At 40.9% G+C, this 12,349-nt stretch overlaps 1 protein-coding gene across 1 annotated transcript in view; it reads right to left on the bottom strand.

The window, feature by feature from the left end:
• Positions 1-822: 822 nt before the first annotated feature.
• The window catches only part of LOC128998065 (nuclear pore complex protein Nup88-like), a 41,111-nt gene continuing 29,584 nt past the window's right edge, over positions 823-12,349 (bottom strand). The window contains exons 11-12 of the mRNA XM_054424040.1: positions 8,885-8,985; positions 823-2,423 (exon numbers count right to left, since the gene is read on the bottom strand). Coding sequence (XP_054280015.1) covers positions 2,348-2,423; positions 8,885-8,985 — 177 coding nt within the window. The 3' untranslated portion in view covers positions 823-2,347. The remainder of the gene's footprint in view (positions 2,424-8,884; positions 8,986-12,349) is intronic.

Consider the following 12,349-nt stretch of genomic DNA (forward strand, 5'->3'; position numbering starts at 1 on the left):
ACTCTGGACACCTGGCTGAGCATTAAAGGGTTGTAAGCTCCAGAAACTCTTCAACACACCAAAAGAACAAGGGAATAGGCAAATTGCTCAGAGCCCCGACGGAGTAAAAGCCAGAAATCAAATCCAAAAGGAAGACTTCGAAGCTCTTACCCAAGGAGATAAATAACCTACCAGAAGTGGATAGGCAAAGAATTAGAAAAAGTTCCCCAAAGAAAAGCACCAAATACTTTGGGGTGTTTCATACAGGAGGATTGGGAGTGCACCCTGTATGAAAGAGATCCTAAGGGTCCTCCTAACAACCCGCTTCCCAGGGAATATGCCGCTGGATGGGATGGCGGAGTATTTTCACAAAGGAAACCCCTTAGAAAAATGCAACAACCTGTCAGAGAGAGGCACATAAGCACTGTGGAGAACCTGACTAAGATGTCAGTTGGATTCTTCGAGGGCGCTATATGAAGGACTTGGGAGGTATTGGCCCGCGCCTTCTATACAAGATAAAGATAAGATAACCCAGTATAAGAATGGACATTAATGATACATTTTAAGTGGAGGCATTGGGACACAAAACCTCAACTATACTGCCTTGGATACTTTATTTATTTTAGCACACTTCCTCTGGGAACGGGGTATGAAATCCGAAACTCTACACCAGGCAAATCTGTCTTTCCAGCCTTGTGTGTCTGAGTTGCCTTAAGGTGTTTTAGCACGTGTCAGGTGACTATTAACTGTACAAACCTACTCATCAGATTCACCTTTAGTGGAAGACATAAGGAATTGAATAACAAGTAAAAAAAAAAAACTACAGTAATATAACATCTCAAACATTGGCACATTTTATTTGTAATAAAATAAACAATTTTATTTACAGATCCACAAACAAATTCTTTTACAAAAATATTACACTTAGCTGCCTCATATCATAAATTGTATTAAATTTGTCTTTGAATGATAAACATTCAAAATAAATCACTAACAGCACCACATTTCATTTAAATATAAACAAACCTTAAAATACTGGTCTGACCAAACGTTTAGGCATTCAATAAAATTTTTAAAAAGTGGTACTATAAAATCTAAACACATTATATGTACATAGGTACACACAATTTTAATGTACATAGGTTTTTATGTACAAATGTACACAATTTCCGTATATAACTCTACTTAAAATAGCAAATAATTCTAAAAAAGCGCCATTAGAAATTGTCATGAGCCAAGAACTACTTCCATAGTTCAAATTTTCAACCCTTTAATGAATTACACATCTTTTATTCTTTTACTGGAATAAAAAAAAACTGCTATGTCCCCTGAATTTAAAATCAAAATCCCTACTAAAACTTCTATTTAAATCACATTATTTAAATGGCAACAACCGCTTACTTACTCATTCACTGATCATTGATCATTATACCTCAAAAAGGTAAGATGCAAGACTCGTAATGAAACCCGACATTTGCAAAATGTTTTTCAATGAGTAATATTTAGAATTTATTGAAAATTAGCATACATTGAATTTGAATCAAAATCAATTGTGAAACATTACAAAATAAATATTAGGGACGGGTAAAACACATAAAAGTACATCCTATCCAACAGAGTCCATATTTTGAGAAGACTAGTTTCTCATTTTAAATTGACTAAAACTAAGATGGTAGAGGACCTACAGGAAACTAAGACTGTATACACCTCCGTTGAAATTAATATTTGGATAAGTACCTGCATTGCGATAGAATCACACACTTTAACATCACTATCATTAGTGATGTGTCAACACAGAATTTCAAATCTCAAAATCACAAAAATGTTAGAAAAGTTTAACATATGGATTCATATAGATATTTATTGATTTCAACTAAGAATCAAGAATAAAGAATCAAGATTTTTTTTGTCATACAAATTTTATTCAGCACTAATTTATATCTTATTCATAATATTATGTTAGTGTCAAGATATTAATTTATTTTAGTGTTTCTTGTTCAAAACTATGTTCTTAAAAATCTTATGTTTTTCTAATGTTTAAAGTGCATTAGCCATATATTAATGCTATTATGTTAGAGTTAAAGTCAAATTTCTTTAAGTTTTGATTACCTTATGGTATTGGTATTATAATAAACATGTGATCACTTGTATTTTGTGTAACCTTGACCAGACAAAGGTTGTAAATTGATAATTAACAAGTAAAAAAGTTTTGCACTTAAGTTACAAGCTTTGAAGTTATACTTCAAATTTTCAAGCTTTGGTTTGGGTTTTGAGATTTTAAATTTCTGGTTTTGACCATCACTTATTATTCATTATCACTAACTATCATCTGCACATTACTTCATAGCACCAATACTAACTACACATTCTATAGTTTCTTTAAGGAGTCCAATTTGACGCCTAAATCCATGATCCTATTCTGCGCCTCCACAATGTTTTTATTCCTGAAACAGTTTCAAGAAATTAGACAAATTAATTTAGAACTAGATACTTATCACAAAAATTACGAATAGCCAATTTTACTTTATGATGAGCCTATTTTTATTATCTGAACTTCCCCGTGAATGATCAGATACTAAATCAGATGCTATTTCCACATGGTATGAATGTACACTGTACCGGTTGCACAGTCACACTCGGAATATACGTGTCAGGATTAAATTTCCTGAACTTGACAAATGAAAAATTAAGACATAAATTAAGGCTAGACTTCTTGCCTTTGAATTCTTCAGATACTACATACCAACCAGGGGTGCCTGGAGGGGGGTCGGATAGCGGTGCACTTGTGTCTATGGGAATTTCGGGAGTGGGTTTATTTTACATATTGATTGCCAATGATCATTTACAAGGTTTTTTATCAGCAGCAATTTTTTTGTTTATTTCAAAATTGCTATTATCATTTGCAAAACAATTATGGCTATTCATACAATGTATAAGATGTCTTCAAAATGAGAACAAGGACCCGTGACTGAGACTAGAAACTCATTGTTTTACAATAGGCAACAAGCTAGCCACACCCCGGCCTCCTACACCACATGTAATAGACTTTAGGTTTTTCCACGAATACTAGAATAAAATCCGTTATGGGTCATAAACATAAACAAATGATGTTGGCTCGAATCCTATACTAATAAAATTAACATATGTTTTTGCAGTTCCATTTAAGCAATGTTAAAAAACAGCAGCTCAAATGAGCAAAAATCGAAGTCGGAAAAGGAGTGGAGCCCTTTTGGGCGTAGCTCCAAGGTCAAGAGGTCGCCACCAGCGAACAACGTTAAGGCAACTCCACCACCTGCAACCTTTAAGGGCTCAAATGAGTTCCCCCCACTAAGATCTCCTTTGACAAGTGGAGAAGGAAAAGTAGACGTTGAACCGGCGTTGACGGGAACCCTCCTGGAAAGTACAGCGCCGAAAATCAGCCCCCAGAGGTCGGATCCTGAACTTCAGCGTTACCGTCAACAATACGACGATGCTGATGAGGAGGAGTCTGACCTCCTGGTAGAGATGATGGACCTCATCAATAATATGGAGGGAACCTTGAAGCTCCGGACCAACGTAAACCGGTCAATCAAGGACGGTCTCCCAAAGGTGAAGGATCGGGTTGCCCGAGTTCTCGAAATTAAAGGCTTGATGAGACAGGCTTTAGTTAATGAACGGGAGCTTGTGAACCAAGTTTTAGCCCCTAAACTGAACGACAAGGGCGGGAATCAAAGGAAACGGGCAAGGAGCTCACCAGCGGAGAGCCCCGATCTTCCTGAATTGGCCAATCAGCCTCTGTCAGATGTTGAGCAGAAGGTCGAGGACAGGGCCACCCAGATGACACCCCCTACTGAGCACACTCCAGCTCTAAAGAAGCGCCCTCAGCAGACCAGGGAGCTTGCCTCTCTCCCAACGGTTGACGGAAGCAGCTCTATGAACTCTGCTGTGGCACCATCAAATGTGGGTAACTGGGAGAAGAGGCTTTCCCGCAAAGAAAAGAGGAAATTGAGACGAATGGAGGCTGTCTCTAACAAAGAACCTGCAGCAAGAGATCGAAAGATTGCTGATCCTGCTCCGGCGAGGGAGGTTCGTGGAAAGGCCCCCCCTGTTTCAAAGAAACCCAGGCCGAGAAAGCCCAGGGCTGAGGCAATCCTGATCAATCCCTTAGGGGGGCGCTCTTTTGCTGAAGTCTTGGGTCGACTCAAGTCTAAGGCCAAGCCAGAGGAGACGGATACGATTGTTAAGTCAATCAGGTGTACCCAGAATGGGAAAGTTCTCCTCGAGCTGGGGAAATCTGGTGACCGAGTGGCTTTTGCTGCAAAGGTCAGAGAGGCTCTGGGGGACCACGGTACTGTTCGGGAACTCGAGCCTAGGACCTCGGTGGAGATCCGGGACCTTGACGGTCTTTCGACTGAGGCTGAAGTCAGGGAGGCTATCAACAAGGCCATCCCTGATATCCAAAATGCCGACTCCCTTAAAGTATGGCTTACGCGGCCCAACCGCAGCGAGCAACGCATAGCTATCGCTGAAATGCGAAACCAAGATGCCAGCAAGCTGCTTAATCTCACACACCTGAGAATTGGATGGGTCAATTGCAGGCTCAGACGGAGGGTGGTTGTACCGCGATGCTTTCGCTGCCTCGGGTTTGGTCACTCTTCCCGAAACTGTAAAGGACCCGACCTATCCAAGAATTGTTTCAGGTGTGGCGGCTCGGGCCACAACAGGAAGAACTGTACCGCAGCAGAGCGTTGTTTTCTCTGCGCAGAGAAAGGCCAAAAGGACGCCTCATTAGGTCACATTCCAGGGGCTGGGCGATGCAGTGTTTTCAAGGCTGCACTCGACCTTGAGAAGGCTAGGTCTGGGAAGTGAGGATTCTCCAGGGTAACCTTGAGAGGTCCAGAACGGCTGACTCCCTCTTAGATCAGCTGGCCCAAGAGATCGGTGCGGACACCCTTCTGATCAGCGAGCAGTACCGTGACAGGGACCCACACTTCTGGTTCCCAGATTCTCTTGGTACTGCCGCTTGTTGGGTTCGAAACAGCACGGAAGCACCAGTGCGAGATCACGGACGCGGCCGAGGCTTCGTTTGGGTCAGGTGTAGGGACGTCACGTTTTTTAGTGTCTACCTTACCCCCAACGAGCCAATTCGGGAATTCCGTCTGAAGATTGACCGCTTAGAAGACAGTGTACGGGGTACCGTTGGGCATGTCGTTGTTGCTGGTGATTTTAATGCGAGGGCTGTGGAGTGGGGTATGACCTCTACAAACTCCCGGGGGAAATACATCCTGGACTTTGCCGCCAGGGCCGGACTTGTCGTCTTAAACGAGGGCGACACGCCTACTTTCCGGCGCCCCGGCATGAGAGGTACGATCCCCGATATCTCCTTCTCGTCGGAATCACTACTAGCACGGATCTCCAACTGGAGAGTCATCGAAGACCTCACGGCAAGTGATCATCAGTACATCGTTTTTGATATACTGGATGAACATCATAATCAGGCGCCTGTATCACGATCTGGACCACGCCGATGGAATACGGACAAGCTGGATGTTGAGAAGTTCACTGACGTAATCTCACGGGGAGCGCTGGTGAATTCTGCTGCACCTGTTGACGCCGAGGCATTGGTAACGTCCACGATGGAACTGATTGTCTCGGCTTGTGACCAGGCCATGCCACGCAGGGGACGCCGTCGCGATAAGCAAGCTGTGTACTGGTGGACTTTAGAGATCTCGAACCTTCGGAAAGCTTGTCTGAAAGCCAGACGTGCCGCTATGAGGGCCAGAAGATTCCCGGATTTCGAGGCTAAGTCAGCGGCTTATAGGGCTGCGAAGAAAGCTCTTCGTCGGGCTATCATCAGGAGCAAGGTTAGCTGTTGGAGGAGGCTTCAGGAGGATGTTGACTCTGATCCTTGGGGACTGGGCTACAAGGTTGTAACCCAGAAACTCGGCGCCCGATCACCACCTTCCGTCATGGAGGGCACCACCATGGACAGGATCGTCACCGCCCTTTTCCCGTCTCATCCTCGGCGGCCTTTTTTCGACTATGGCGAGGTAGGGGACATTCCACTCTTTAGCATTAAAGAGCTGGAATCATCTGTCCTCTCCCTGAAAAATAGAAAGGCACCTGGTCCTGATGGTATTCCCAGTGAGGCTCTCAAGAAGGTATTCTCAGTTAACCCCCTCTTACTGCTGAGAATGTACAACACATGCCTGTGCGAAGGGGTTTTCCCAACTCCTTGGAAAAGGGCTAGGCTTGTGCTAATCAGCAAGGGGAAAGGTGACCCGAATATGCCGTCGTCTTATAGACCCCTCTGTATGTTGGATGTGGCCGGAAAACTCTTCGAGAAACTGATCCGCTGCCGCCTGACGTCTGCCGTGGAAGCTGCCGGAGATTTGTCTCCTCGTCAGTACGGCTTCAGAAAGGGTCGGTCAACAATCGACGCGATATCCGAGGTACACAGAGCGGTAGAGCGTGCCGAGAGCTTCAATCATTACTCTCGCCGTATCGTGCTTCTTGTTACGCTAGATGTCAAGAATGCTTTTAACTCGGCGAGATGGGTCGATATGTTGAGCGCGTTGAGGAATAGCTTCCGCGTACCAGCATATCTGTTGAGGCTGATCGAGGACTACCTGCGCTGCAGAACTCTTAATTACGAAACTAAAGATGGTTCGCGGACGATGGATGTTACTTCCGGTGCCGCGCAAGGTTCGATACTCGGCCCAGATTTGTGGAACGCTGCCTACGACAGCCTTCTGAGATCTGAGATGCCAGAGGAGACCGTTTTAGTTGGGTACGCCGATGACGTCGCAGCCCTCATTGCTGCACGCAACGTTGAGCTAGCCCAACTGAAACTGAACCAAGTCATGCGCGTTGTAAACGCCTGGATGACTGATCATGGTCTGACACTCGCTCTGAGCAAGACAGAGATCGTCATCCTCACGAAAAAACGGATTGAAACCATCGTTCCGCTACGAGTTGGGAACGTAGTTGTCCAAACCACGCGAACCGCCAAGTACCTTGGTGTCATGGTGGACAACAAGCTGAGCTGGAGGGACCAGATCTTCCGTACGGCGGACAAGGCTGCTAGGAGTGTTGCTGCTCTTAGTAGGCTTATGGCCAATGTCGGTGGTCCCCGGTCCAGCCGTAGAAGACTACTGATGTCTGCAGTCCAGTCCGTGCTTCTCTACGGCTCTGAGGTGTGGGCAGACGCGCTTAACAAGGAGGCGTATAGGTTGAGGCTCGCACGAGTGCAGCGTCAGGCGGCACTCAGGGTCGCTTCCGCGTACCGTACGGTGTCCGAACCGGCCGTTTTGGTGATCGCTGGAGTTATCCCAGTCAAACTCTTGGCAGCGGAGAGGAAGGCAATCTACCAGAGACAAGGCTACATTGGAAAGGACGCTGCAAGAACAGAAGAGCGCTCCCGCACTTTTCAGATGTGGCAAGAAAGCTGGGAAAGGGAGACTCGAGGACGTTGGACTGCCAGACTCATCAGGCAGGTCCAACCGTGGGTAGAACGGCGGCACGGTGAGGTTGACTATTACCTCACGCAGTTCTTGTCAGGTCACGGCTATTTTCAGTCGTACCTGCACTTGATGGCCAAAACGAATTCACCTGACTGCATTTACTGCCCATGCATTCCCGACGACGCGGAACACACTTTTTTCCACTGTCCACAATGGGATATGCTTCGCCAGGAGGCCATTCAACATCTTGGGGTGCTGTCGATTGAATCGATCTGTGAGACCTTGCTGAAGGGTGAGGACAACTGGGACTGCTGGTCGCACTTTGTCCGGAATGTCCTTCAAGCTAAAAAGAATGATCTAGATCGGAACATAGTCTAGATTTGATAAGAAATAAACGGCTAGACACGGCGTAAGCCCCTCGGGCGTAGGCAAACTCGGCCTAGTTCTGATGAAGTGCGACAAGTGTTCCCAGGCTAGTGTCCGAAGAGTAGAGGAGGTTTTTAGTGGGTAGTCTCTGGGCCTTAAGCCCGTTGGAGTCCCACACTACAGGCTAGCAACCTGTGTGCATAAATGCATTTTCCCACCTCTCCCTAAAAAAAAAAAAAAAAAAAAAATTTTAAAAAACATTTTTTTTCAGGCCGAAATCGTGTTTGTTTATGTCATACCGTTTCTTTTCAAGTATTCATGGGTTTTCCTAATATATTAGACAATAGATTTTCTTGTAGTCATCTTAAATGCAGGTAAGTCCATTGGGCTAGGCCTAGTTTCTTTCTTGATTAAGCTAAGCTAAGTCCGTGATATTTGATTTTGTATATGTGCCAGTCTTGAGGTTTTATAATGGCTGTGTTTTAAAAACTATCTAGTAACCACAGATAGTGGTGGTGTTCGCTTTAATGGTTGATGCCATTTTCATTGTTGACAAGGTCTAAAGTAACTTTATTATTTAACAACCAATAACGGTTTATGATTTATAAAGATAAATATTTATGATTAATCACTGCACTAGACCTCAATAATGCTGATAATATTTGTTAATTACAATGTGAACCACTTTGATTGAGGACCCCCACTGAGTAGATTATTGTGATCATTTACAAATTAATTCATTAAAGAATGCGTAATAAACCTAAAATTATAGAAAATAATCCAAAATACTGTATTTAAGTTATCCTTCCATAATATAAACTAACAGATTTTCTTTCAGAAAAAGTAAATGTAAATTCCCAAGTTAAAAGAATAAAAGTATGGACCCCGTTACAGGGAGAACAAAACTAAACATTTTGAGTCTGGTTTACACGATCCTAAATCGGGTCCGATCCATGTCTGCCCTGAAATATGATGGTGTAAATCAGTGCTCTTGGTCATGACGGGGACTAGGTAGGGAGGTCGTTTGTTTAATTAGTTAAAAAAAATAAAACTTATTCACTGAACAATTTTATAATTCTGTTTTGGGGGAAACTCACATTTTTGTAAGAGCTTGTTGGATCAATTTCTTTTTTTCATCACTCAAATATGTCATTTTGTTGTTTCCAGTGTTTTCTGAAGTTTTTGAGCTCTTAGCATCCTGAAACAAAGTTTACAATTGTCAGAGTGGACATATGTTTGTTAAAGCTGTGTTTTCTTAGGAGCGGAACTCGGAGAGCAGACTCCTCTTGTCTTAGGTAATTTAATGTTACCATTTTCCTAGAAGCGGAGCAAACGCCATGTTAATCGCTTTCCCCAACTCCGCTCTCTGCTTATGTGTCTAGGAAAACCTGGCTTAAGATTCTAGTAACACCTTTAAGAAAGTCACACTTTAGTTAGACACTTTTACAAATTTGCCCATAATATAGTAAAACTTGAGGATAAGAGGGTTTAGGTTTGTTGGGGACGCAAAGATGAGAATAATTCTCCCACAAGGTAGGTGGAGAGGGGCCCAATTATCTATCCTGTAGCGCATCAAATGCAAACCGTAGGCCTGCTTTAGATACAGAGAAAATATTAAGGTAAAAAGTACATAAATCAAAATGTGTTTGTGAATCATTCTTTTATGAAAAAAAATACAACATTCAAGAGACGAAATTAGGCACTACAAAATTACAAACAAAGAAAGGCTTTCTTAGTGATTGAACTACTTAGTAGAGAAAAAATATTTAATTTTAATGGATAATGAGAGGATTTCCAAATTTCAACTAGTAAGCAGTAGTTTGTATTGCCATATGAAACAAATTTGCTTTGATGGATCTTGAACTCAAGATTATCCAGAACTCTCATGTTTGGTGTATATGGGAACCTCACATATTTGTTAAAATCTGATTTCCATAGTCCCTTCATTTGGCAGTACACAAATTCAACCCAAACCTACGTTGCATTCACATTGGACTCTTTGAAGGAGACACTACCTCCATCATTATTATTGATGTTTTACTTTTTTTATCCCTGACTGTTTACAACTTATTTTTACTGAGCTGTTCTGGAGGAGGAAGTTAGAGTTTATTTATGCCTGCAGGATATAAATAGTACTTCGTTTTAAACTTTTTAAATACATTACACCAGGGTTTCTCAACTATTTTTCCACATCAACATCCCTACACAGTATGATTAATGATTAATTATCTGTACTCTATTTTCAATAAGGTAATGTACTATTGTCAAGAGATAAAATAAAACATGTATCATGACATGAGTTCAATTTTATAAGTAGGCTAGTACAGTTAACTTTGAGAGTGTTCAGTGTTTTATGTATTCTGTGACCCACCTGAATTTGTTTGCAATTGAACAAGCTCAATCTAACCACAAAATGAGCAAAGGATGAAATAATATGTGATTTTTATTTTTACTGACTACTGGGCATCCATAGAAATTATTGAACTAAGACTATATGGACTAACCCATGAACCATTGGTACCCAAAATCTAACCTGATTATGCAATATAGTTGAGATAGTACGCTTAAAATAAAATGCAATGGATACCTGTTCATATTGGCTTAATACGAAATAAAAAAAGCTAACATGCTAGCCAAGGCAGGAGCAAATAGCGATGTAAGTGTTTGCAGCCATTTTAATCACACTAACATGGACATCCACCAGATCAAAATGCTCAAACTTACAAAATTATGGATTAGGAAGGTGGTACTAAATGCTCAAACTTACAAAATTATGGATTAGGAAGGTGGTACTAAATGTTTCATTGGTAGTGCCAAATCCAGTCAACACCATGTGGTTCAACTTAATCTAACTTGACAGACTCAAAACAACCACAACATTTGAAGATTTGGCTACTCATACAACGGAACCAAATTATTTCAAATAAAAAAAAGACTAAACTCCTCAAATGTACCAAAAACATTGATGAAACCTTGGAAAATATCCTCATTGAGTGTTCAGCCTACAAAAAAGAACAGGAGCTCTTCTATAACAAACTCACAAAATAAAAGGATAATACCACCATCAACAACAGAACTTCAAATCATGGAACCCGCATTTTAGCAATAAGATTTCTGCAATAAATAGGAAACTTTTTTTAAGAGAAGGTTTAGTTTGCCAAAAAATCCTGGGACCCTGGTTTTCTTCATCCTCAGCCCTCCCTCCACTGTCTGGTGTCTAAGCCTGATAAGCCCTGACTCAAACCTTTCAAGAGCCGAAATAAACGAATGCAATCAGTTCAGAATTCAATTTCTAATGCATTAACACATGCCTTTTGGTTCAGATCCGTGTAAAGCTGAAACCTGGGAGAGAACTAACAAAAACTAACTTACAGACAAAGTTTGCACTTAGCAACAAAGTCCTAATTAAAATTGAATATGAGGATTCATGACTTTTAATCCAGTCTCCTATGAAACAAACAAGAAAGAAGGAAAGAAAAGACCCCCCAAAACCCAAAATTTATCAACTGCTTTTATATAGTGTTTGATTTTTTTGTCCCCATCATTTACCAGCAAACAAGTTCAATACACATGTACACTCAGTACATGTTGAAATCTTTTTAAAGCACTACTTAGGTGATGTGTTTGAAACTGAAACATTATTACAGTACTTTCTTAATTACTATTAGATTTGGTGGATGATTTAACCAGCTTTTTTAATTGAAACAAAGATGTTTTAAAATCTCATAATACAACTCTGTATGACTATCACATTTTGGATTATACAGATTTAACTGTACACTCATGTATAAGAAGATAATTCATTTCTAAAGTCAAAATATAAATCAATCAAAATCAATATCAATATCAATATAAATCCCACTTGAAATTAGAAATAAAAAAAAATATTATAACCCATTGGCTCATGTTTGTATTTGCCATAGTCCCCGATTTGGCTACAAATTTTCCAGGGTACTAAAAATGGCTCTCGGGTTAATCCCTCAGACACCATTATGTAACTATTATATTGTTTTATTTGGGTTTTTTTTTACTATAAAGATGGTTTGTGGGTGATTTTATTGTGTTTTTCCAGCTATGGCTGGGTTTTGGTTGTACTATTCTTATGTTTTAATATACTTCGCCACTTGAGAACGAAATCAGATCCTAAAAGTCATGACCGCTTTGTTTTTTTTTTTACTAAACTTGGTGGAAAGTGTCTTCAATTAGGTCTTAGTTAGGTTTCCTGAATCTAAAAAAACGAGGTACCTTTAATGTTCGTGTAAACAAGTAACAGTAAATTTAAAACTTTTATACTTAAGGCTTTAATTCTGAGGAAAAACATTTGTATGATGTTTTCAGACCATTTGCTATAGAGAATTTCTTTTTAAGTTTTAATCTCATAAATTAAAGAGACATTTCTTGATTTATGCGTATGCTTTATATTAAAATTAATTTTCTTTTGCTAAGAACAATTCTTAAACAGGAGTCCCACAAAGGGATTTAGGCTCTAGATCTTAAATTACCAGCTCAATTTTTACCGACAGCTTAGAAACTGTACACAATGTATTAGGTAAGTTTTGAAA

The sequence above is a fragment of the Macrosteles quadrilineatus genome, unplaced genomic scaffold, assembly GCF_028750875.1.
Source record: "Macrosteles quadrilineatus isolate MER2022 unplaced genomic scaffold, UCM_ALF_1.0 Scaffold_7__1_contigs__length_78375512, whole genome shotgun sequence".
Lineage (NCBI taxonomy): Eukaryota > Metazoa > Arthropoda > Insecta > Hemiptera > Cicadellidae > Macrosteles > Macrosteles quadrilineatus.